The 25,542-nt window shown below is 49.4% G+C and overlaps 7 protein-coding genes across 7 annotated transcripts, besides 1 other annotated feature; 2 read left to right on the top strand and 5 right to left on the bottom strand.

The window, feature by feature from the left end:
* Positions 1–25,542: part of a sequence feature (contig 1.69 1..80995(-1)) that runs on past the window's edge.
* ANIA_04275 (uncharacterized protein) lies at positions 213–771 on the top strand (the record flags this gene model as incomplete). The annotated part of the gene is made up of 2 exons (XM_656787.1): positions 213–226; positions 456–771. 2 exons carry the CDS (start codon positions 213–215, stop codon positions 769–771), a joined length of 330 nt encoding a protein of 109 aa, XP_661879.1.
* Positions 4,971–8,554, bottom strand: ANIA_04274 (putative ARF GTPase activator (Csx2); the record flags this gene model as incomplete). Its single annotated transcript, XM_656786.1, has 5 exons — positions 4,971–6,336; positions 6,394–6,484; positions 6,550–8,239; positions 8,304–8,434; positions 8,491–8,554. The coding sequence occupies 5 exons, from the start codon at positions 8,552–8,554 to the stop codon at positions 4,971–4,973; spliced, it is 3,342 nt and encodes a 1,113-aa protein (XP_661878.1).
* ANIA_04273 (C2 domain protein) lies at positions 9,516–11,787 on the bottom strand. The gene is made up of 2 exons (XM_656785.2): positions 10,791–11,787; positions 9,516–10,729 (listed from the first exon to the last, which is right to left on the bottom strand). Exons 1-2 carry the CDS (start codon positions 11,576–11,578, stop codon positions 9,763–9,765), a joined length of 1,755 nt encoding a protein of 584 aa, XP_661877.1. The 5' UTR covers positions 11,579–11,787; the 3' UTR covers positions 9,516–9,762.
* On the bottom strand, positions 12,234–15,686 carry ANIA_04272 (DNA repair protein RAD16; the record flags this gene model as incomplete). Its single annotated transcript, XM_656784.1, has 10 exons — positions 12,234–12,465; positions 12,523–13,200; positions 13,326–13,452; positions 13,503–13,549; positions 13,877–13,935; positions 13,985–14,059; positions 14,167–14,220; positions 14,272–14,601; positions 14,653–15,551; positions 15,638–15,686. The coding sequence occupies 10 exons, from the start codon at positions 15,684–15,686 to the stop codon at positions 12,234–12,236; spliced, it is 2,550 nt and encodes an 849-aa protein (XP_661876.1).
* rad7 (DNA repair protein Rad7, protein) lies at positions 16,164–18,137 on the top strand (the record flags this gene model as incomplete). Its single annotated transcript, XM_656783.1, has 5 exons — positions 16,164–16,226; positions 16,284–16,817; positions 16,868–16,929; positions 16,980–17,083; positions 17,140–18,137. 5 exons carry the CDS (start codon positions 16,164–16,166, stop codon positions 18,135–18,137), a joined length of 1,761 nt encoding a protein of 586 aa, XP_661875.1.
* Positions 18,557–23,293, bottom strand: pan1 (actin cytoskeleton-regulatory complex protein PAN1; the record flags this gene model as incomplete). The annotated part of the gene is made up of 5 exons (XM_656782.1): positions 18,557–19,775; positions 19,837–20,379; positions 20,490–22,541; positions 22,591–22,654; positions 22,717–23,293. The coding sequence occupies 5 exons, from the start codon at positions 23,291–23,293 to the stop codon at positions 18,557–18,559; spliced, it is 4,455 nt and encodes a 1,484-aa protein (XP_661874.1).
* Positions 23,844–24,960, bottom strand: ANIA_04269 (DNA-directed RNA polymerase II core subunit RPB11; the record flags this gene model as incomplete). Its single annotated transcript, XM_656781.1, has 4 exons — positions 23,844–24,047; positions 24,140–24,249; positions 24,310–24,368; positions 24,944–24,960. The coding sequence occupies 4 exons, from the start codon at positions 24,958–24,960 to the stop codon at positions 23,844–23,846; spliced, it is 390 nt and encodes a 129-aa protein (XP_661873.1).

The following is a 25,542-nucleotide window of genomic DNA, read 5'->3' on the forward strand; positions in this document are numbered from 1 at the left end:
CAGAAATGACACTGGTTCTCACAAACGTACGTACCTTATTGAAGCTTGGTGTGATCAAGTAATTCTGACAGGATGTATTCTATAATACGTATATAAGCTGACGGCAGATGTGTAAAAGAGTCTCGGGGAAGGTCAGAATGATTCCAGAATGCTCAGCACAGAGAAATGAAAAGAAAGAAAGAAAAAAAAAAAAGTATTGACGCTATCCAGACATGCGGCTGCCAGAGTGGGTGAGTCAGGAGGCGGAAATTGGCTTCTCTCACACTCACACACGTTCACAACGTTCGCTTCGATATTTCAAATGTATTCAAATCCCTTCAGGAGAGCAAGGGTAGGATTGAAAGACGAGAGGACTGGGGTGATGGTATAGAGCCACATAGTAAGACGCTCGCACAAATGGGAGCGAAGGAACTGTAAAAAGAGTGGAGAATAGAAATATCACACAGGAGCAATAGGAAACAACGGGCTATATGGGGAACTCTTCATGGAGATTGGGGCATGGCTGCTGCTTTGGCTAGAGAAGCCACGGAACAGAGCTGGAGCCGGGGTCATAAGGGGCGGGAGAAGAACCCGGATGGTAGTGGAATGGGAGGAAGAAATCTCCCACAAACCACCAGCCCAGCTGCATACAAGATGTCAAGGCAAGCTGAGCGGATTGTCAATAGAGAAGACGAGAATGTCGGGAGCCCCAACGAGGTAAAAGCCCACGAAAACTTGGCTCCCCAGCTTCTTTCTGAGCACGCCAGCACCCAAGACCTCATAATCCAATAGGACCTCCATGCAAAGGAGAAGGGAAAGACTGGAGAGGAAAGAGTTGGGGGATTGGACGGAAAGCAGAACCAAGAACGCCCCTTATTCAGGCATGAAGCCCAAAGTCACGTCTCAAAGAAAATATGTGCGCATGTATGACAAGGTTGTTGAAAAGGAACAAAAAATATGAAGCAGCCAGAAATGGAAAAGGAAATAATGTACTCACCTCTGTCTACTAAAACAAATTGCAAGCAACAAAAAAAAGCGGGCTAGATCCGATGCACTAAATAGGAGAGGAAATCAATCAATCTGCGCTCTGGCCATGATTTACCAAGCATCAGTATATGCCAACGTGACTTACATACAGTCTAGTTACAGTTTGGCGCAAGCGACAGTTAAAAAGATGTCGGTCAAAAGCTGGGAATCGATCTCACTTCGGCCGGTTGAGGTTGAAGGGTGGGACTGCTTGCGTTTCCTTGGCCTGTAAGCGCGCCCCGTCTAGGACTGAAAGGGTAGAGATATGGAGATGGGACCTTGAGCTTTGTGAAGGGCCTTCCTCCTGCTAGTAGTAGGAGGCGTTCTGCCGTCGGGTCCAGCCCCAGTCAATGCAGCGGGCCCTTAGGGATGAGATCCCAGCAAATCAAGCCCTGTACACCCGGTGTGGATAAGGCTACTCCGTAGAGGGGACGGCAGCGGATAGTGAAACTAATGGAGTGAAATAGCAGTAACGGGCTACTGGGGAACGCGGCCTTCTTAGAAGAGGTGCCCGGGCGACGGGGCTGACCGGGCGGCGAATGTCACTAGTCACAAGCACCGTAGATAGACTAGATGCTCGATGCTCGCATAGCCGAAGGGTCATTTGGCAATTGACATTGAGGGCTGAGACTCCCTTGTGGCTGTGGTCCGTTCCTGGATGGAGAAAAACATCCACTCTTGGGTTACAAGATCGGGGCCTCGTTTCCAGACCGGGATTTGTTCCTCTCACGCCACAGCGATCGAATGGGCATGCGAAGATCGACGGCAGCACGATCGACGAATTCTGCAGATTACTCTGTAAGTCGAGCCGGTTGATAATATACCGCCACAAGGAACCCGTTGGCTCGTTTGCGTGGGAGAGCCCAGAAGAGAGAAATGGCTTCCCGCACGGAATGTTCCTAAGGGTCTCGATCACTCGGACGAGGAGCGAAAGCAGAAGGCAAGCCCGTGAATTGTGCAAGGGTCGAGCCGAACAGTCGGTTCTTATCAGTATTGCACACGGCTAGCCTGATGTCACGACAGGATAGTTCCCACATAATACATGAAAACTGGCGACATACGCCGAGTAGATGGCTTGTGTGCGAAAGCATGATTGGGGGTAGCCGGAGAGCCATCGGGCCTGGCTAGATCCATGGGTCGCTTTTGACAAACTATGTTTTAGGAGTAATTCCGGTATGGGCTACTGCAAGAAGCCATAGTAGGAGGACTTAGATATCATGAGTGTCGAGTTTTCTTCAGTCGAACGGTGGCAAGTCGATTTGATGGATACTCCATAAGCCGTAGAGGAACAGGAACTGAGTGCACCAAGTGCTCCGTGGCAACAGGATTGGCATTAGGAGAACGGAGTCTTTATCCAGAGAATTGTGATTTGACAGCGAACCGCAGGTGGCACTACTGCAAACCAGAGTGGCCCGTATTTTTCTATACACAGAAGGATGCGTATGCTCCCCCCAGCTCTCGCGAGCGGATACTGTTCCTGAATCGATTAATGGGGACATCGGCACTGTGGCTGATACGAACGCCACCTTGAGTAACAGAAATCAGCATAAGAAACTGGCCCTTGGCCATAAATCATGAGTCTCAACTCGCGACGAAGAGCGGGGATCATCCGCCACCTCGGACGACCGGAAAAGAACAATGCGGGCTCAGCACATAGGACCATAAATAAGTTCTAGTAGCAATCCGGCATAGAATCACTCGGTAGAAGTCATTTAAGATGGGCTGATCCCGGGATAGAAGTGCAGGCGCGAGCCTCGAGAGGATGTGGCAGGACCGTAGGGATTCCCACTAGGGCTGGTAGATCTCTGTGGGGCATGGCCAGAGCGAAGCAAAACCGTTTTTGTCGAGATTGCTTGTGGTCACTGGTCAGAAAGACTAAAAACTACTCGGTAGTATCCATAGCACATACGGAGTAGTAGGTCCGTTAGATCCCTGGGGAAGTGAAAATAAAGAAGCCCGGCAGATGGCGGCTCTAGGAGAGCTCTCATTCGTGGTTTCGGTACGAGAGACCAGCCAATGGGAGCAATCTCCACCGCTAATGCCTCATCTCGTCCAGAAGGGGAAGTTACGCGATATACCGACAAGTAGCGATTATTAAGAATTGCCACAAGCCCACTATTACCGGTAGATTTTTTTCCCATGAAATTGCGCTGCACTTCATAGAGAAAAAATTTCGCCTCGCAGTCTCTAAAAGACTCAATTCAGTCTTTGACTCAGTCTTTTTCTTTGAACTCTTCTAATTTCAAAGATCCGGGCAAACATTTACCGAAATCTGCTTCTTTTCGAACCGCGAATTACCCACCTACGAGAAAGCTGGGCTTGATAAAGTGCTAAGCACAGTAAAGATAAGCAGAGTACGGACTACGGTGTCATAGACTTTTAAGTACACGGAATGGCACTAGCATTTATCTGGTCAATCGTGATTGGCGGGTTGATCCAGCTGTTTCAGCATCCACATCCTTTGTGCACTTCCACAACTGTCTAGCTCTTTGTGGTTTGGGCTTTAGTTGTGCCACAAATCTGTCTCTCAGTTTTATGTTTTACAACAGAATAGAGCTTTTTGACAGCCCTTGTAGAGGTCAATATTGACAGCTGTGGGCTAGGAGTCAACCCACACCTTGCGTCTCTAATCATCTCGACATGTTCTCAGCCGCTGAGCAGCCTTTCGAATTACGTGGATCTTTCATCCGCATAGGCTTAGGACAAACAACTACATTGTTCAGGACTTATTAACTCTCATATATGTTTATTGTCACCCTACTTAGGTCCTCATCGTCGACACAAAAGTTGACGGGTTTGCCACTTCACTGGCGACACCATTTTATTGGGCAAGTCCTTAATTCAGGTCATTAGCTTAATGGCTTTCTAAATGAACGGAGGAAAGACTACTATTTCGTACTACTTTCTACCGCCACCATCTGGCGCAAGCGGCCAGTGTTTTTTAAGAGACATTATCCAGCTACCCACAGACGCTTTGCTGCCCGTCTCTATCAATATGGATTAGGACCTTGTGTATACTTTTGAGTGGGATGTAGTTCAGATTGGCGTGCAGTTCCCACTGCTGCAACAGCACTTCTGCATTTATCATAACATTGCTTTCTCACCATATTTCTCAAGTACATGGAAGGGGGTAAAAGAAGTTGTCTGCACAGATGTGTGTACAGCACAACTGGATGCGTCATTGGCGGAAGCTCATGGTGAGTCTCGAAGTTAGTTTTGGCCCGTTCTCTTCCAGGACGCTGCATAGGCTCAAAGGAGCTGTATCAGGTTGACCAGCTACCGTTTGATAAGAGCCGTACAGTTTACCAAGCACATAATATCCGACATTGATTCCTCTTCTCTTAGCAGAAGAGGTGATATCGTGGTTTTCTTTGGTTTGCTGAACAATTGGTAACGTGGGCCACAAGAACTCAACGTCAACTGAATTCTATCATTGTGGCTTTTTCCCAGTAGGCACGTCTTGCTCACCTATATGTGACGAATGCGGGCTCGATTCGGCTGGATAAACTGCCTCCTCAAAGATAATTAAGTATTATAGAAATATCAGATAGACAATTGAAGAAGGCCTTGATCCACTCTCCTTTAATTACTGCTGAGGCTGGTGTTGGCTCGACCCTGGTCGGATTTCATTCAAGTGCGTGGGGAAAATGGTAAAGACAACAACGGCCAGGCTTGCTAATTGTCCATTAACTCATAATTTCTGTGCTTGAAGTTGCAACTGTATACACCATAGACATACAGCCCGCGAGTATGCTGGCAGGAACAATAATAGAGCGATAAGTCTTCTCTCGATAGCAATAGTCATTATGTCCGTTTGGACTCCTCATTAAGTATAATGGGTTATAAATAGATCGTAAAAAAGGGAATCAATCCGCCAAACTGGATAGGATCCAGGAAGAAGGGAAGCGGGGCGTGTCGTGAAGTAAGAATACATATTAGGCATCATGGGACCGGGGATCGAAGACTCATCGATCAATCCCTAGCGAGGCAACTTTGCCAGCAAACCTAGCTCCAGCGCTTCCTCTTTTATGCAGTTTCTCTCGCTCTTTGTTATCTAACGAACTTGGTGCCTGCTCGTTGCTAGCTCCGGGCCCTCGGAGGGTGGGCAGTGATCCCAGCGTATCTGCTGGTGTTACAGCAGGAACAGGATGGTTGAAATTAGAGAGTCGTGCAGTTCGCTGGTTAAGGTATAATTGAGCGGCAGGGGAAAGAGGGATTGGAGGAGGCTGAGACGGAATCTCGGCTCCGTTCTGGACAAGGAGTTCAGCGACGGGGAAAGGGATCACCTTGGTAGATGTGCTAGGTCGAGAGGATATACTCGACGTCATTTGACCGGGGTGTGCCGGGTCCGCGGCAGCTAATGCGAGGAAGACGGCGTGAGTGCTACGGGAGCGATCGGCGACGTTCACGTTGGCGCGAAGGGCGATGCCGTAAAGGACACCTTGAATGTCATTTCTCTTGATTGAGGCGAGAAGCGTTTCGTCTGCCGTCGGGAATCGCGACAATGGAGAGGGCAGTGGTTGAACGAACGCTTTATCCGCATATTTGGCGGTGATGAACCTCAGCCGATGTTCTCGAGTGGATGAGGCTACCGGCTTCTGAGCCTGATCTAGAGTAGCCTCCCAGATCATGTTGCTGACGCGGTTTCCGATTTGAAGAAGGATTTCCACAATATCGTTCGAAAAAGAATGGACGTCGAGTGTGAGTGATCGGATTTTAGAAATATGTGTCCCGAGAGATCGGTGAATGCCACTGCACTCTATACACAAGACGATCCCTAGGTTTATCGAAACCCACTCAACCTTGGAGGTAGAGTTACAGTCCGCACACCAGTGGTTGCCTTGATCTGCGTCGCGAACTGCTTGTAATAGCTTTGAGGGATTATCCTCGAAACCCTGTGAGTCGCCGCGAACATAGCTAGGCCGCGCCCCAACTGTCGTGCGACGGGTCACATTGCTCGAGGCGGATGAATGGTGAGAGTGGTGGGAAACTGAAGAGCTTTTCCCCGTCAATACAGAGCCAATGTCTCGGCCCATAGATGGCTTGTCCGCCTCCGACGAGAGTGGAGGTGGATACATGCTACGTCCTTCAACAGCGCTCTGTAAAGCGTTGTTGATTGCCCTAATCCAGTTGCCCATATCTTCCTCTGAAGTTGCTTGGTAGATGCGCTTGAATTGCGGGGTGATTACCTCGAAGCAAAACCGCCGTTCTGCGTTCCGAGCCTCTCTTACTGAGGCCATCCGCAGGTCGATAGGATCCATGTGTAAGTCAAGCTTTTGTTTCCAGTTGCTGTATTCTGACAGTTTACCCTGGTCGAGGACAATCCAAAATCTGACGAAGAATGATGGTATCAGTATCTCCTCAATAATCACGATAATATGGTCTTACTTATGCCAAGCCTGCTTGTTGATTCCTTTGGGGTCAATATGAGATCCTGGTCGAGATAACGCCCAAAGCAGCCCTTCTTTCCTTTGCTGACCTGTGGCAAGAGTTAGCGTCCTGTAATACTGAAGAGGTTATTCACTAGTACTTCGGAGAACGTACAGCTTGAGTTTATGGCTGAGGTCATGGCAGAGGAACCGGCGGACGGATTGGGAGCCGCGGATGTCTGGATTGATGTGGTTGAATTGCTGCTAGTGACACTCCGCAATTGTGACCCGGTGCTATCGGCGCGGCCCAAGTCTCCCTCTGGTTTCTGATTCCCATTACCGCTAGTAAGTAACGTGGACGCTGCGCTTGAGCTGACGGGAGCATCAGGCTCAAGGTACGTGTTGCTGCTTTTCTCCAGGGCTCTCCGTTTCTCTTCCCTCTCCGTCCTCTGAAATTGAAATTCCTTATCTGCTTGATTGACCTCATGGATAAGGGCATCAAGCTGCGGCACCATGTCATCCACCTGTTTAGCCGCGGCGAGGAAGGTCTTCGCCTGGGTATCCGCATATTTAGTTAGATGAGAAAGGACCTCCTGCTCCTTGCGGCCACCGTGAAGGTCCTGCATGAACGAAGAATAATCGAACCGTCTCAGTTCAAAATTTCGACGTTTCGCTTGGTACTTAGAGTCACTTTCTGCTCGCTTCTTTTCCTTCAGTGAGTCCTGTCGCTGTCCGAGGTATCGACCGACGTAAGCATAATAGTCACGGCTTTCTTCTTCAAATTCCTTCTTCTTCGCCTCCGCTTGCTTGATGTCATTAGTATAGAGTTTCAAAAGCGGTTCTATCACCAGCTTTTGGAGCTGTAAAGCATTGAGTCGCTCGTAATTCAATATCTGCCGCGAAATCTTCTCAAAATAGTGGTCTAGTGCTGGCTGAATTGCGTTCGCATTGGAGGTAGATGCATCACCTAAAGCAGATAAAAACGCTTCCACGGCATCGTTGCAAGCTGTCTGGGCTTGATGCGCAGCCTCGGCCTTCTTCAAAACTTTCTTGATCTTAGCGCGCATATTGCCGGTCTTCTGCTCCAGTGCCTTCATAGTAGCACGGAATAGAGGTCCATCTTCAACCACACTCATGTCCTCGCCAGGGCGTGAGTGGGGAAGATCTACCTTCACAGGAGCCGGAGCCGGAGCCGGAACTGGAGCCGTGGAGGTTGGAGGCGCATCATTAGCTTCAGGGGGCGTCTCCGGTACGACCTGGACCGGGACATTTGACGATATGTCTGCGTCGCTAGAATGTGATAAAACCGACTGCGAAGAAGGAACGCGATTGCGCATAGGCATATGAACTTCCAGATTCGGAGATGTTATTTGCGGACTCGGGAGAAAGCGAGCAGTGTTTTGTACCCAAAACGAAAAATACGCGAGGGTGTTGAGGCGATTAGCCCTTTGGTCATAATCCAAAAAGCTACAGCTATTCCGCCAACCACCACCTTTATCTTCCATACTCTTTGGGGGCTTCCATTTCCAAGTCCAATCAAATTGAACGGACGGGCTTCCACCGGTTGAGAAATCGCCCACGAGCTGAACGTTCGAGTTGTTTTGCAGGTTTGGATTTGCGTGGAATTCTCTTGTAACCAGATTGTCGAGCTCTTTCGAGTTCGGCGCGTGCGCAAATGTCAAGCCTGTCAATATGGTGTCGGCTACCTCGGGCAAAGTAGTCGCAACCCCATTGACCGTGGAATTCGACACGTTCCCTGTTTGCGTTTGTCTTAAGATGAAGGTAAACTTGAAAATGAGTTCGTCGTCGTTGTTCAGACGCAAAAGGAACGAAGGGTGGGGAGCAGAAGGGGGGCAGTCCGGATCCTGTAAGATGTCGGATTTGTGAGCTAAAGGGCAAGCGTTCCATTTAATGGTCAAGTCATCATACCTGTATATACTCAACCAGAGTGTCATCTCCGGGCTCCCTTCTCGCATTATACCTGGTTGCGGGAAATCCATTTGGAATGAGGTTCAGAAGCACCCGGCGAGAATTCGATATCGTTACAGATGCGATCGTTACTAGTAGAACCAGTCAACTGCAGTCCATTTAGCTGCATCAGCAAAAACGAACGCACATTTGTTCTGATCTTTGAAATACAGACACCCCGAGTCGTCAAGCCGGCTCCCGACAACCCCCATGGTCAAAACGCTCCAAGTGTCAAGCCGCCGCTTAGATGATTAAGTCCGGAGAGGGAACCGGGACTATTGGGAAGTCACCATCGGCGGCTTGCGCACCAGGGAACTGAACTCGTAGTTGAAGCGGAATCAAGAATAAATCCCAACAAGCTGCCACCCAACTCAGATCATGAGCGAGTGGCCGATGGACGAAGGCAAGGGCAGGGAGCCGCGAATAACGATCGACGGATATGGATGAACGCAGTCGCAGTGCAGTGGACGAGATGAATGGAATTTGGGTGGGGAAGATGGAGCCACACTAGCCGTCTCAGCGTTCTTCTCCAGGGCCCTCCTTCAATTCACCAACGACTTAATCTTAGCTCGACAGATGAATGAAACTTAGGTTCAGTGGTTGTTCAGCAAGAAAGGCGCCCGTTCAAGGGAAAATCCAGGTGGTTGGGAAGTTAGAGCGAGGGAGGCTCAAGCGAGCAAAGCAGACGGTTGGACAGTTTCTCGAGCAGGTAGGACGGGCAGTCGGTCGAAGGTAAGGGAACGAGATGTGTTGAGGTGCAGTGGAGGATGGTGGGAGAAGAAGAGGTGTTGAGTTGCGGACTCGGAGATCGATTTGGAGGGGGCTTAGACTTGACTCTGGACTAACTGTGAATCTTGTCATCCATCTACCCCTCGATCTTCCTGAAGCGGGATAGACTGCTATCTAGCGCCGCCCTTAGTCTTTATTATTTTCCGATTCTACAGAGTATTCCGAGCACAGAGCCATCGCCATCGCCAGCACCTATTTCGGTCTCACGAGACGACGGATGGTCATGAAATATTCTTGACTATCCTCATGTATGTTTATCGCTGCCTAATCCTTCCATCCCGTGACTATGGACAATCAGCTGGATCCGCCGTCCTCTGATATAGGCCGCAGCCGCTGTTTACCAAAAATAGAGTTAGCCATGGCCATACATTCGAGACGAACATGACCTTCTAAACGGGGCAAATGTTTATACAAGGCTAGTCAATCTCACCCCTCCCATCTAAGCATATTACTATTATAATCACAGGAAATAAACAATAACGATGGTCCCGCGTAGAAATTCATAGAGTTGACCTAGGAAAACAGCGGCCGTAGAAGGAGGAGCCGGGTTTAGAGAAAACGCCGGGAAAAGTGAGAGGAATGAACGCACAATCGTAGCTTTTAGGAGCCATCTGGGTATCAATTTGGGAAATCATTGTTGGGGGTTCTTTTGGTCAGGTGCTCCCTCAGGAGGACGTGAGGACATGGTCGCATTCTTCCTTGCACCTTCATCTTGATCTGCCTGCGCCCACCTTAGTACCTGACTCTTGACGTCCCGCATCTCGTGCACCTTTCTAGCAAAGTCTCCCCTCTTTTTGTTCTCTAAGCCGCTGTGCTCGTTCAATTCATCCTCGTCAGAGCTCGATATGGATAAAGAGGAAGAAGACCTGCTCCTTTGCTGAAGGAAAGCCATTTGGCCGCGCGCACGATTTTTCTGTTCTCTTTGTTCATTCTTTAGCCTTTCCATTCGCTCTGCATCAGCCTGGCAATCCAGAGTGGTGATGTGTAGCCCGGGAAAGTTAGACGAGATGAACTGCTTCAGAAGCGGCAAATATTTGGCATTCGGCCGGTAGGTGCCGCTGTCGTTATCTATAAAGAGCTCATATTTAGTGGGGTCGGTTGATACCTCCATCTCTTCGCCATCGTTGTCCATGATATACTCCGTGGATGAGCTATTTGATACCAAGGACTGCATTCGATGATTGTGCTTGCGCTGTCGAACGAAGAACTCCCCTGAATAGGCAATATAGATGGATACATTGCTGTGCATCGTGTGTTTGCTCAATAAATCGATGCCGAATTCCTTTCCTGTCTCCGTAAAGCGAAGCTGACCGTCGAGAGTAAGAACGTAAGTGAATATCCTACCCCCTTGGGCATAATGAACAAATTCAAGAAACTTCTGCGTCAGCTCCAGGCATGGCTCGTCGAACTGACCGTCCAATGTTGCCCGGTCAAAATTATAGATCCTTTCATGCTGGTGATGAAGCGCTCTGTTGAGTATCCGCCCCCGCAAAGTATGCGACGTGAACATCCCTGCCACGAAAGGCTTAAACTCCACATATCTGTGATACAGTTCTTTGGGTACAGGTCCCTTGAGTTGAATTTGTATAGCTTGAAAGCTAGAACAAGATATTAGATGAACCGTATCGAAAACTCTCTTGAAGGAAAATGCGAGCATACTTATAGCGGTTGACCGTTTTCCTCCCATCCTGACTTTGTACCGCGTCCTTTGTCCCAGTCAATCTGCCAATTAAAGGCGAGAAATGTTTAAACCAGTAATTCGGCCCAACGGTGTATACTTGCGCACCGTTAGTGCCAGGCGTTTTCCCCAGACATTCAACGCTGATGACCAGATGTGGATCCGTGTGAAGACGTCTCGAGGCAATGGCAGCAACATTACCAAAAAGATAGACACGTTTGCTGCCAGTATGCTTCTTTAACCGAAAAGGCTGTTGTTGAATGCCGGGCCATTGAGCGCTAATTGAGTCAACCTGGATATAGGCATTCCCTAATTTGTCATCGTGGTCTGCCGCATCCTCATCGTATACGCGACATTTCAGCCTAAACCCGCATGCGGGCACATTGGCCACTGTCCACTCCTTCTCCCAGACAGGGTCGCGATTCTTGCGCACAGTCGGCGTCCTGTAGGTAGGTAGAGGATCTTGTTTATGCCGCTGCGGAACGTCGACAGCCAAGGAAGCGACAAGATAGCTGTCGCTAGAAAACGTTCCGAAATCAGCGACAGGCAGATTTACGCCGCGATGAAAGGTGAATCTGAGAGTAAAGCCAGGAGGTGCATAGGGGAATGGTGTGCTATCGAAGCCTCCAGCAGGCTCGGACGAGTCGCTCTTGGAGCCGACGGCCATAGCGACAGCCTGGTTCTGCAACTTCTCTGCCTTGTCAACGAGCCTTGGCCCATACTTGTCGCCCAAGTGCTGCGGTCGGATATGCGACTGAGTGTCTGCCATTTGAGAGAGCGTTTCGCTGTTGCCTGCTGGCAGGGAATGGGGAGAGGAGGGGAAGCCACTCTTGGAAGGAAGAGCTAAAAATAAAGCGGGCCAAAGCCCAGCAGAAATTGAAGAGAAAATTATGGGTTACTGAGTAGATTAGGATAATGAAGAGACGGGCCCATAAGCTCTATTTAATGAGGAAATGTTGATCCCATGGTTGGAAGGTGGTAGGGCATTGTTGTCAAGGGAGGGATAAGCTGCAGTGACCTCGGGAGATAATGACGGAACCTCCCCACTCAGCCTTAAGTACCCAGCTAAAGCTAAGCTTTTGCCAATTCGTAGTCGAAAACCCGCGTGTATCACATAGTACCTAATTAGAAACTTCGATATATGTAGGGCTATTGGGGCTGTGGAGGATTATCATTACATGGCTTAGCCATTAGCATCCCTTTCAAGTCTTTCATTGCCACGCTCTGATGGGATGAATAAGCGATCAAACGCTCCTGACACCATTATCTGCCGCTAGTCTCCACTGTATAGTTATATTGTTGCCTAAAAGGCTAAGAACCGCGGTTCCAAGGGGCAAAAACCAGTGTAACTTAGCCCAGCTTGCCCTGGCCGCAAGTCCAGCTTGAACCGTGGCCGATGGGGCGATGAGTCTAAGAAGATGCGACTACGATCCCCGGAACAAGAACTGCATATCCTCCGGGGTGAGTTTCTCAAGCGCTTCCCCTTGATCCTTGTTGATGGTGCCATTAATCATGTTCGCTTTCTTTTCCTGGAGCATGACAATGCGAGACTCCACTGAATCTTCAATGCATAGCCGCGTGATGACACAGGGTCGGCGTTGACCAATCCGGTGGCATCGGTCGGCGCTCTGCCACTCAGCTGCAGGATTCCACCACCTTGAAATAATGTCAGTAAAAGTCCAGTTTATACATGGCTACGGAGCGGACACTTACGGATCCACGATGAAAACCCTTGACGCCTCCGTCAGGTTCAAGGCTACGCCGCCTGCCTTGAGCGATACGAGGAACACCTCGACATTAACATTATTCATGAAATAATCGATCGACTTCTGGCGCTGTGCAGGTGACATGGTTCCATCAAGCATGACTGTATTAAAGCCAGCTCTACGCAGGCGCCATTCCACGAGTTGCAACATCGAGGTGAACTGTGAAAAAACGATGGACTTGAGCGTCTGCTTCTTGCTGCGTAGTTTGTAGAGCTCGTAGACAAGCATTTCTATTTTGGTCGACGAAGTCCAATCCTCCATTCGTATCCTGTTGACGATGGAGTTCTTTTTGATATAATCTTCATGTTGTTCAAGATCCGGCTGGTCGAGGTCAATCGAGAGGGGTATATGGCATCGCGGGCAGTCAACTACGGCACCTGCATCAAATGACCGGATATAATCTTTGACACAGCGCCGACAAAAGTCATGACGGCACCGTGATCGGATCGCTTCCTCCGCCGGTTCATCACAGATGCAGCAAACGAGAACGTTTTGCCCGCCCTCGGCATGCTTCTTCAGAATTAGATCGGGATGGTTCGCAACTTGCCGCATTTGCATAATGAGTCCAAAGATATTAGCGTAATTGTTCAACATTACACCGCGGCTCACGTAGGTGTCGAACTGCCTAGTAGAGTTGGTCATGATGCTGGTAGAAAAGTCGCGTTCGATCTCTCCAAAGAATTCGTTATGTATGATGACACTGACTTGGGTTAGAAATCAATCCATCCTCTATGCTCCGGACATACTCACCGCTTGGGAGGTAGTTCCATTGAGGCTGTGTGGTCTCGTTTGACTCGTCGGAGCATGATCCTATCCGTGATTAGCCGCAGCTTTGCCAATGCTGCCTTCCGCGCCTCTGGGTCGTCTCGTTCCGTGACTGCATGTGTTAATCAAGCCAAAACGAGAATTTGCCGTATGTGTGCTTACTCGGGTTCAATATTTCCTGGTTGAAAACTGATACATGACTGAATCCACTATAGAACGGTCAATATGGGGATTTGACGTGAGACTGAGTAGAAGGACTGTACAGTACCTATGCTTGCATTTCGTGCACCGCTTCTCTGTATCCTGTGACCAGTGAAGCTCCTGGCATTTGCATTGCTTACAAAAATAGCAGGCAAATGGCCGGACCTCTAAGAACCGCAATAATGAGAAGAATTCCCCAATCCGATTTTGAACAGGAGTGCCAGAAAGACACCATTTGTAGTTGGACTTAAGTGCGAAACAGGCGCGCGCAACCCCGGTGGTACGTTGCTGCTAGAGTCAGCATCATGAAACCAGTAATGATGAACGAGATATACCTTGATACTGTGAGCTTCGTCAAGGATGAGCCTGTGATAATGAATGGAATGAATGACACCTAGTAATCATTAGCAATAATAGCGTGAGTTGAAGAGTATAATGCTTACTGTCTTCTTTAACAATGCCATCATTGCGATTCCAACCTTTCCATTCTTTTCGATGGATTGACTCAAGGCCAGAATCTAGATGTAAATCAGATAAAGCACTAAAATATATTAGATGACGAATACGCACAGGATATCATAATCACATCGAACTCTTCAAGGTCTCTCTTCCTCATACCCTTTACCTTGGTGTTGGTATTGTGGTAGACGAGAACTTTGAGCTTCCCATCTGTATATTCCTATTATAGGAGGTCAGAGAACGAATCAGCATTCTGATTAGTTCAACAAACCTGGATTTCCGATTGCCACTGCATTAGAGCAACTGGGGGAACAACAACCAGCGACGGCCTCCCTGCCGGGTAATCCGACATTAGAAGTGACACTGCTTGAATCGTCTTGCCCATTCCCATTTCATCACCCAACAGCCCGCCCTTATACTGTGTCTTTTCTTGTCGCATCATCCAATTGAGGCCTTCGAGTTGAAACCGTTTGAGCGTCCTAGATATACCCGTAGGCTGCGCTGCTGGCACAGGCGTAATTGGAGGATCATTCTTTAAATCATCCCACATTGTTATAATACTAGGGTGTTGCTTCTCAAGCTTTTGTCGCTCCCTACGAGCCTGGGCTTACAATTAGCCAAGTGAGTCAATAGTAAGTCCCGTATGACTTACACGAAAGCTCATCCCAGCTGCAAGCGCACTCGCCGCCGTGACAGGTCGTTGTCTCTGAGACGAAAGTCCCTGATTCCTTACACTATTCACCTGTGACGTTCGCTGCACAATCAGTGGTTGGTAGTCGCTTGCAGTAGAGGATACATCGCTTAAGTCAGAATCCGTTTCATAATCAGACCCATCGATGTCCATAGTATCGTCACTATCTGACATGACGAGCTTGACATTTGAGCGACGAGACGTCCTGAGTTTACGCTCAGGGGATATCTCTTGCGATTTTTTCCCAAGGGATCCATCATCCCTGGCGTTGTCACCCAGTTCCGTTAAGATACTAGGGGAATCGACGAAACCATCAATTCTTCGGAAAACATCATTAGAGGTCATTCGTCGTTTGAGAGGGTTCTGTTGATATTCTTGGAGCTGTAAGTCCCTGGCCAAAATCGCATCAGCACTCTCAGCTATCTCAGCATCGAAGTGATTATCTGTTTCCGTAGCAAGCGATCTCTTCGATCCCTTAGGTCCACCCAGGAACATATTGCCTGAACGCAATTCCCTAGCTCGAACAGAAGCACTGACTCGCTTCTTGGAGGGGCCTATGTCAGACGCCGCCGGTGTTACAGCGACACTTGTGGCTGGCGTATCGTACCCATTTATTCCATCAGCAGATGTGTCGTCGGCGGCAACGGAGGAGGGCGAACGACATGGAGTCGGTTTCAATGGTATGGTTACTTCGAGCTTCGCCAACCTCATACCTCGACGAGTTTTTGATAGGCCCGAGGACTTTGACTCATCCTGCGTCTCGGAAATTTCGTGCTGTATCTCCAATTTCTCGGCGGATGACGCTTGAGCTAGTCGTAAGGAGGTACGTCTGGAAGAGGTAGAAGAGCAGGAGCCTGGAACTGCGTTTCAAACGGTCAGCTTCAGTATTCGTCATTCACAAAAGAGAGCTTGCTGTGGTTATCAAGCTGATTGCCTCTAGTCGTACCAATGAACGCAGCAGAGTCCTTATTAGTGTCCGACTTCTTCCTTCCCATGGTGGCATACAATCCTTCGAAGCTGTATTAAATAAAAGAGTATGGTGAATCACAGGAAGCTGGAGTTCAATGTTAAGCTCCGTAGTCAACGAAATGGGCCGTGTGAATAGGCTACCTTTCTGGCGGTAGGCACCTACACCTCGTATACCCTGGCGTTCAGGCACGGGTTAATAATCAAGGAACCCAGAAGACGACTCGGACAAAAAGTTTTCCATTGTTTCATCCAGTAATCGTTGTCGCCGCCAAAAGGATCGAATTGCCACTTCGGATTGATTCGTCAAAAGCTCTTTCATGGCTTTTTCGCCTCACGTTCCTGAAAGCCGGTAGGTATCGCCTCCCGAGGTCGAACACGGCCTTTGTCGCGTTATGTGAAACGCGAGATCCTGTGACCTGAAGCACCCATTAATGCGACCGTCAATAGAACCACAACCACTTTAGCCATTCATTTTTTTTTTAATCTAATAAAGTACTTTCGAGATGCGAAGGCAGACCAGGAATCAGATTAGTGGCCCGCGTTCAGCTCTCACTGATTTTCTCGCTGTAAGATAACCGTCGGGATTATCGTCATGTTCAACATCACTCACTAGTTTGTGTTAGTCCAACAACATCTCCGCAGCACAAATCCATGATGACTATCAGCGGAGGTTGAGAGAAGCGGAGAGTCAGGCCAATGAAGGGCAGGAAGAGCGACTCACTGACGAAGAGTATGAAGATAATATCGGCGAGACTCCCGAGGAAAGAAAGAAGCGTAAGCGAAAGGAAGCAGCCACCCTCGCGAAGATCAAGCAGAGCAAGGAGTTCGCTCGCCGCAAAGCTCGGCGCATTGGTGAGCCTGATGATGAAGATGAGCTTATCGCAAGGGAGATGCTGAAAGAGCGTGCTCGGCCTATGCCTGGTCAACTTGAGAATTGTGAGATTTGCAGCAAACGATTCACAGTTACACCATACAGCAAGACAGGGCCTCAGGGCGGTCTTCTCTGCCCTAAATGTTCTAAGGAGGTTGGTGACAAGGAGAAGAAATTACAACCCAAGAAAAAAGGACCCAGAACTACTCGGCGCCAAAATCAAAGTGACCTTCTCGACGGGATCACCCAGCATGGTGCTCTCAGTTTGGTTGAGATGTGCACCAAGGTTTGTCTATGAACATTTCTTTCAGGTGTTGCTTAGCTGACACTGTTCAGAAAGTGGCTGATAATATCCAAGATATCACGGAGTTTGGTGATCTTCCATGGCAACCTTTACGGTATGTATCTATTTCAACCAGAAGTGCGGCACTGCTAATGTACATGCCAGTCGCCTAAGTCAAATACTTTCAAAACGACGGGCATTGACACCCAGGACACTGGATCTTTTCCTCCGACCCGATTTGGGATTCATTGACATATGCGACTCGGGCAGTATGACTGGTGTATCCTGCTTATGGTTTTGTTCATGTTTTAACTCACCTGTTTAGAGCTTGAGACGGACGACTTCAGAAAGATTTTCACGTTTATGCCCGCTCTGACCAGCGTAAACCTTCGGTTTGCTGGACAGTTGAAAGACGATGTCATAGACTACATGCTCGATCGAAATCTGAGTATCCGACATCTGCAACTTGATTCTGCAAATCTTGTCTCGGATCTGAGATGGAGACAAGTATTCCAGAAGCTGGGGGATAAGCTAGAGACACTCAGGCTGTCCAACCTGGACTCTTCGCTAGATGATGAGAGCATTGAAGTCATGTGTAAACACTGCACGGGACTCCGACGGTTAAAGCTCACCCAATGTTGGAGGATGTGTGACCGTTCTCTTCGAGCCATTTCAACGTTACCGTCTCTGGAACATCTGTCGTTGGACTTGATACAGGAAACGAAGACCGATAGCCTTGTTGAACTAGTTTCCAGACTTGGCTCAAACCTGCGGTCGCTATCCTTGCGAGGTTTTTCATCAGCCGATGACACTTTGCTGGAAATGATACACAACAAATGCAGGCACCTTCGCAAGCTTAGGTTTTCTGACAATTCTGTCTGCACGGACAAAGGTTTCAATGAACTCTTTCTGAACTGGTTGAACGCTCCCCTGGAAATTGTGGATCTCTCGTCAACACGAGACGTCGACAATACAAACCCTAATGGCCCTCCAGATGCAATAGGACTTGCATCAAACGGGTTCGCTGCGCTCATGCGCCATTCTGGCTCTGCCATCCGGATACTGAACATTGCGTCATGTCGCCATATTTCTTATGCGGCCTTCGAAGAAGCGTTTGCGGAGGGCAAAAACTATCCTAACTTGAAAGAGTTGGATGTCTCATTTCACGGCGTGATGGATGACTATCTTGTGGGTCGTATTCTCCAATGCTGCCCAGCAATTCAAAAGGTCGTTGCATTCGCTTGCTTCAGCGTGCGAGAACCTCAGGTTCCCAAGGGGGTGTCACTAATCGGCGGTCTACGCACTCAAGATTCCCTTGCTTAGCCTTTTGAGACGATCTGCTAGTTATCCATGTATTCAATTTTTGGGTCGGGTGTCCAATCCCTGCGGCAATGCTAGTTGGGTAATAGTGAGGTTTATGGTGAGGTTTATGACTTCGTCACGACCTCACATTGAAGGCATTAATGCTGCAGAACCCGGTTCTGCATCCTATTTATTTTTTCTCCACTCTTATGGATATTAGTTCAGCTTAACAGGACTAAATAAAGTATTGGATAAATATATTCACGAAGCAAGAATACTTATAGCAACGCGAACTAAGTTTCTCGGACACGAAGAAAAGAGCAACTAGAAAGCTTAACTCTACATGCTGCAATTGATTTTCCAGTAGAGGGGAAAAGTGCCGTAGAAAAAAAAAAAAAGGAAGCTCAGAACGTAGAGAATGCAATATCCAAGAAATGGCATCATAGAACACGCCCAGCCGAGGTGCTCGTGCTTCGGTCATTGGTCTGAACCTTCCTGAGTCCTTTGCCTGCCTGAATAGAGGCCAACAAAGCACTCCTATCCGGGGCGCCAGCAGGGGCTGCTGCGGGTGGACCGGGGGGTGGGGGAGGAGCGGGAGGCGCCATAGGCGGAGGAGGAGGTGGTGGAATACCGGCTGGCGACTCAGCGCTGGGCAACGGGGGGGGAGCCGCAGCCGGCGGAGGGGGAGGCGGAGGCGGAGGCGGGGGAGGGGGGGAAGCACCGTCAGCAACGGAAGATGGCTCTATTTCAGCTGGAATTGGCGGAACTGGTGGAATAGAAGAACCTTGTACGGGAGTTGCAGACTTCGATGAAGGGGACTGGGTGTCCATGGCGCTGAGAGGCCGAGGAGGCGCCATGGTACCGAAGAGAATACTTGCGAGTTGTTTAGCACTTCCACCCCCTGCACGGTCGTCTTCATCATCAGACGACTCGAAATCAGACTCCGCTGCTGACCAATCATCGTCCGCCTCTGGGCGAGCGCGGGTCTTCCGCGCAAGTGGCGCTGAACCTGTAAACGCCGGCTGCGTTGGCGGCGGCGGCGGCGGCTGCTGCTGTTGAGCGAGTCGGTGGAATGGATTGGTGGATTGAGTATCAGGCATTTGGGTGGAGCTAACCTGGGGAACTTCCGGCGGAGTTGGCGGCGGATAATCTGTTGGTTGAGAAACATTCCTCCTGAAGTAAGGGTTTTTAGACTCAGTTTCCGGACTCAGACGAAGTGACACGGCTCGACTGCTTTCCGGGGAGCTGGAGGCAGTGGTCTGTTCAGGTTCAGGTACCGTAGGCGGTTCAGCAACCGGCGTAGGAGGCGCAGGGGGTTCCGGGTCGGATGTGGCAGGCAGAACCTGACTTTGTGTCGGCGTGCTGTCCTGGGGGGTTGCGATATCCACTGGGCCCTCTTCGTCTGAAGAGCTCTCGTCTAGGCCTTCAAGTTCCAATTGTAACTGTCGCTCCCGCTCCTTGGCGGCCTCAAGTTCGGCTCGTTGACGTGCGAGCCTGGCTTCCTGTTCCTGTGCTGCCTTCTTGGCCTCTTCCCTCCGACGTTTCTCTTCCTGTTTCTTGATCTTTCCTTGCCTGACCTGCTCTTCAAGAGCACGGAGACGTGCTTCCTGTTCTTGCTGCTCTCTTGCGAATTCGTCTTCACGTTGCTTGGCCTCCGTCCTACATAGCGAACTGTTTAGAAAGACCAAATAAGGTTCGTTGGGCAAACGGTAGTACTTACTCTAGACGTTTAGTCTCCTCCTCCTGTGCTTGCTGCTCCTCCTTCAAAGCTTGCTCAAGTGCCAGCTGCTCTGTTTTAGCTGAACCTTCAGCAGCCTTCTTAGCATCTGCTTGTCCAGTACTATCAGTTCGACCTTTGCGCGATCCTCGCGGTGGTGCTGGTGGAGGCTTTTTCCCGGCAGGTTTCGCTGCCTGAGTAGAAGGAGTACGCTGCTCTTCAGCGATGCGACGTTGCCTCTCTTGCTCTCGCTTAGCATCTTCCTCTTCTGCCCGCTTCACTCGCTCCTCCCTTTCTCTCCTCTCGCGTTCCTGGCGCTGAGCAAGTGTTTCAATAGCGTCCGTTTGAGGTTTCAAACCGGCAGCTGCCATCCGTTCAGCGATTCTCCTTTGGGCGCGTTCTCGTGCAGCGGCAACGCGGTCTTCATGCGTTACAGGTGAAGCCCCTGTCAATCCGACAGATGCCGGTGGAGATGGCCGCGCAGCAGTTGAGGTATGTGCTGACGATTCGCGAGACCGCGGTTCCAGAGATGATCCTCTCGAGTCCCTGGATAAATAGTCAGCTTCAATCTGGGGGAAATGCTTTAAAACAGTCGGCTGTGTAAATGACAGAAGTATAGACGGGTGTTCAAGCTCCGATGCTAATGGTAAACTTACTCTTCCTTCCGGATATGCGCTGTGCGGCTGCCACGATTCAAGTCATAGATGAAGTCACGAATAACGTCTTCAACGCCAAGTGCATCTTCCCACCGACGCCTTTCATGTTCGCGAGTAGAGCTCTCTTCACCTTCCTTGAGGCTATCTTCCAAGCTCCTAGCAAACTCTTTGACACTTTCCTCTACATCGCGGGTCATCGAATCATTCTTTTCCCTTTCTGCCTTCACTCTAGCATTTTCTCCCTCTAGGCGACGAGTTGCAGCCTCTTCGTCGTCCTGTGACGCAGGTGCCGGTCTTCCGGCAAGTTCGGCAGCGCGAGCTTGCATTCTAGCACGCGCACGTGCTTTGATACGGTCGGCTTCCGTAACTGCACCGCCAGGGCCGGTGCCAACAATATTAAGCGCACTGTTGGGATGTGCCTTGGCATCCTTTAGACGGAACAACTCAAGCTTAGCTTCAGCGATTTCACGCTCGACACGTCTAACTTCGGAAGCAATTTGTGGCACCTGGTCTTCATAAGCCTGCAGTTGACGGCGCAGCGTCCTTCGCTCAGCGCCAGTATCAAGGCTGCGAAGAGCCGCATGAGGATGAGTATCGATATCGTCCTGCACACGTCGAATCCTATCCATTAGACTCTCGGCCTCACGACGGTCCCGCCTGTCAAGCGCGTCCTCTTCCTCCGCACGGTTCTCATCCTCAAAATCAACCGCATCCAACATGATCTGCGTTTCACGAATTTTCTTCTTCAGTTGTTCGACAGACAATTCCTCCTCAGAAGCTTGCGAAGCCGCAGGTGAGGGTGTACGGCCGCTGTTTCCGACGCGCCGACGCGCACTTGAGCGATAACCAGCAGCTGCCTCGTCATTGTTTTTGAACAGTGTAGCATCCTTACGGCCAGCACCAGGGGATACTGCTCCGCCCCGGAAAGAATGTTCTTTCAGATAACTGACACCTGTCTTCTGGGGCTGCAAAAATGCACCTGTAGCCTTTCGATGCTCTGCATCTTGAGAAAGCATAGACTTGATAGTGCCGATTGAATCATTCAGATTCCTTGTGGATGGAGGGATGAGTTCAGGGGGGAGACGGTTGGGAACAGGATACCCATTGAGTTTTCTGTAAATTAAATGCATGGCCACGGCAAACTCGTCCATATTGAGCCGTCCACGATTATGAGGGTCAGCTAATGTCCAAATTGCTTCTAAATCATTCCTAGCCAACCCGCTCTGGCCCATGATTTCAATGGCGGTATCACCACCAATGAACCCCTTGTGAAGACCATCCCAGGCTCTAAAAAGGTCATCGTAGATCTTTTTCTCTTCCTTCGTGATAGCCCAAGGGATACTCGCATTTCCAGAAAGCCCGGCGGCAGAAAAGCCGCCCTCGCGACCTGGCTGAGGCATCAGCTGCTGTTTCAGCGCCTCAATGTTCGGCAGTCCTGAGGCGGGAGCATTGACAAAGCCCCATTGACCAGGAATTCCGGTCGGTTGTGCTACCAGTCCACCGGTCTGAGAGGGACTTAGATTCGAACCGAAACCAGTTGGCATAGGAGGCATTGGTGGCCGGGGACCTGTATAGCCTGTTGGCTGCGGATTATTCAGAATACCCATTTGGGGAGGTTGAAGATTTTGTGATGAGGCCTGTCCGGGAAATACGGTGGCCTGCGGGACAAGGCCCTGATTTTGACCTTGAACTGCAACATTGGCTTGATATCCGGAAGAAGGTGGAAAGCCGGTGGGCTGTGCAGTGAGTTGTGACAGGAGTTGAGAGTTGCTAGGCTGCTGCGGGCGGGGCTGCTGCGGTGCTGGAGGCGCTAATTTATTCTCGAGCAATGGCGCATCAAAGCTAGGAACGTTGGTCTTAGCGACGGGTTCGGGCTGCGTGTCTGGCACCTGGAACGATATGATGTCTACCATGCTCGAAACCTCGTTCTTTATCGTTTCGGGAAGAACACTTGGTATGTCCCGCCCCGTTATTCTCAGGTTGCACAAGTACATGGCCAAAGCAAATTCAGGAAACAGTAGCTGACCGGATTTCGTGGTGTCCGACAGTACCCTATAGATCATAAGCTTTGTTTCAGATACAAAGGACCTGGCGGGCTTACCAGATCCTTGACAAGTCACTGCCTGGAAGCTTTGACCGAAGGAGCAGTTCCTTCGCCTTGTCCCCTAAATAACAACGCATATCAGACCCTGCGCCATCTGTAACAGAACGGATTTACCCCACTAACCAGTCATTGCTTGACTATCCCCAACTGCAGATTTGAAGAGCTGCTCAAACTTCGCCTGGTCCTGCGCCGTAATAAATGACAGTCGAATGTTTGGGATCTTCCCACCGGAAGCCTTGGGCGGTGGTGTTGGAGTGGCCACTGAAGCGTTCTGGAACGAGTTCGCTATTTCGGAGGAAGTCTGCTGTCCGGTTCGAAGTGGGATGTTCGTGTTCGACGTAACCTGTATCTGTGGAGCTTGGCCCAGAGATGGAAATCCGCCGTACTGGGTTTGCTGCGGTGATGCTGGGAACCCTGTTGGCTGGGTTTGCTGAGGCTGTGGTGATACACCGGGGAAACCGGTATACTGAGGCTGAATCTGTCCGGGAGGAAATCCTGTTGCTTGTGGTTGCAACTGAGAAGCTCCAAGCGCGGAAAACTGAGGATTATACCCTGTCGGTTGAGGGGCAAGTCCGGTCTGTTGGTTTTGTGGCTGCTGCTGGCCGAATTGCGAGAACGGGGGTTGCTGCTGCATGTAAGGTTGCTGTCCTGGGCGGGTGCTGTTGGCACCGCCCAGGAAGGAATTCGAGGAAGAATACATTAGTTAAGATGCACCGGCATCAACAGCAGATTAAATCGCACAGTCGAAGGCAACTAAATAAAGCGATGGACAAAAGCGGGATTAGAAATTCGGAGGGAGGGGAATGAATGGCGGGCAGGCAGCGAGGTTGGTTCAGGAGCTGGTGACGCCGGCGCTTCGCTCCTCGTGGAGTCAGGGACACGCAGCCGCTAAGTTCACTAGAAAGGGGAGCTGAGTCAGCAGGTACACACGACACCTCCAAACTATTATCTACGAGTTATTCAAAGCTTTAGGTGGCCATTGCTGGTCAATCATGACTGTGCTTTATTACCAGGTGAAATATCTGACATAAATTTTCGAAGCTAGCGTCGGTGTCAATCATGTCATTGGGTCCATAATGTAGCATAGAGCATAAGATAATGGAGACCTAGCTCCATAAAATAAAGAAAAGCTCAAGTGTTAGGACATGTGAGATTATGGAGACAGACACGCATAGCCAGCTGCGCGCACTAAACTTAAGAAAGCCCATGCTACTCCCACGAGAACGAGTTTTCACCTTAAATCAAACCAATTAAATTGCATCTGAAACACCATTTTGTTGCTGCTGTGTGGTTCCAACCATTTTACGCAATTCGTATTCCTTAGTGAACTCCCGGGACAAGATGCCTAGATCACGCACTAGCTCGTTGCATGCGGTAATGACAGCTTGCTTTGGAGATATATCTCCATCCGTTTGCACACGAAGGATAAATTTAGGTACCAGCGGATGAGGAACCTGATTTTTGGGTCAGTATGGAGCAGCCGAGCATAAAATATGGAGCAGTTGCTTTCGAAAATCATCGCAACACGCCATCAAGGGGGCCATACCTTGTATGCAGCGAAGAGGACATGAGAGCTTTGCAGCAGACGGGAACGAATCAAGTTTCCGAGCGTGTGGTCTTCTTTGTTAAATGTGAAGATGGCAGATGATGGGATTCCTAGAAAAAGATCAGTATCATTGAAGGTTGAGTTTCTACACGGATATGGCAAATCCATACGGGTGTCAATTTCCATTTCGACCTTGTTCTCACCGCTCGCGAGGACAAAGGACTCATAGCTGCAATCAAGAGCAGATTAGCCAACGGCGGGATCAATGAAATCAGTAAGCAGTAAATGTTTCAAGGAGGCTGTAAGCTAATGTATATCAAAACCCCTAGGGCACTTCACTGCCAGCATTAATTCTTGACTAGCGGCCCTTGCGGGTACTGTTGAAATGCAAGCAAGCGATAACAGTGGAAGAGGGAAGTATTTCTGTAGCTTGTTTTTCTCCTCCGAGTCCATTGTATCTTGCAATCAAGCAATGAACAACAGTCACGCAGGGCAAGAGAAACAGTAACTACAAAGAGGTAGTAGCATTGATGGAGAGAGTTGGAGAGGTGTCCACCAAAAGCAGTGTTCACAGGCACTACCTTCGGATATCCCAAGTCTGGAAGGAGGAAATGAATAGGTGCTAGGCCTCCCATTCACTGGGTTTGGAGATTCTAATGCTCGGCAACATGAAGAATACAATGACAAATGCTTGAAACAACTCTAAGGCTCAAAAAAAAAAAAAAAAAAAAAAAAAAAAAAAAAAAAAAAAAAAAAAAAAAAAAAAAAAAAAAAGCTGCAGACTTGACACAAGGCATATCTTACCGATCTGGTGCATTCATCTTGACTTAGGAGAAACCCAGTGGTCTGAGCCAACCAGCTTTAAGATTCGAAGAGGTAAGGAGGCGACCAACGACAAATATTGCTGGTTGCTGAGTGACAAGCGCGCTGCTGGTCCGGAAGCTGTTCTAGGTTTTTCCAGGAAACAGGTTTCTTTCCTTTCTTCAGTCCAGAGAACCTAGCGATACGCGACCCGGAAAGCTTCGATACTGACCAGGTAGACTGCACAGCAAAGATTAACAATATTTTCAAAGTCTCATAAGCGACAGATGAACAAACCACGATATCGACCTTGGATGAACAGAAGGATAATAATACTCCAACTATCGAGAGTACCGATGGATATGAAGGGTGACCTCAAAGCACCCTTTCCAACAGACAAGAGGAGTGAGAAATGATGAGGTTCAGAAAAGCCGAAGAATCAGAGAATAAGAGGTCTTTCATATCAATAAATTCGAGTGGATAGGATATTGGAACTGCCGGCAGATCTCCAACAGATCATATTCCGCCTCCAATAGATGTCCCGTGATCGTGTCATGTGACATGTATATCGGCTGTTACCTCCTATAGGCCCGAGCAGTTAA

The sequence above is a fragment of the Aspergillus nidulans genome, chromosome II, assembly GCF_000011425.1.
Source record: "Aspergillus nidulans FGSC A4 chromosome II".
NCBI classification, from domain to species: domain Eukaryota; kingdom Fungi; phylum Ascomycota; class Eurotiomycetes; order Eurotiales; family Aspergillaceae; genus Aspergillus; species Aspergillus nidulans.

Coding starts and splice junctions, on each gene's coding strand:
- ANIA_04273 (XM_656785.2), bottom strand. CDS start 11,578: ATGGCAGACACTCAGTCGCATATCCGACCGCAGCACTTGGGCGACAAG. Junction 10,730..10,790: donor AAAACGGTCAACCGCTATAA/GTATGCTCGCAT, acceptor ATCTTGTTCTAG/CTTTCAAGCTATACAAATTC.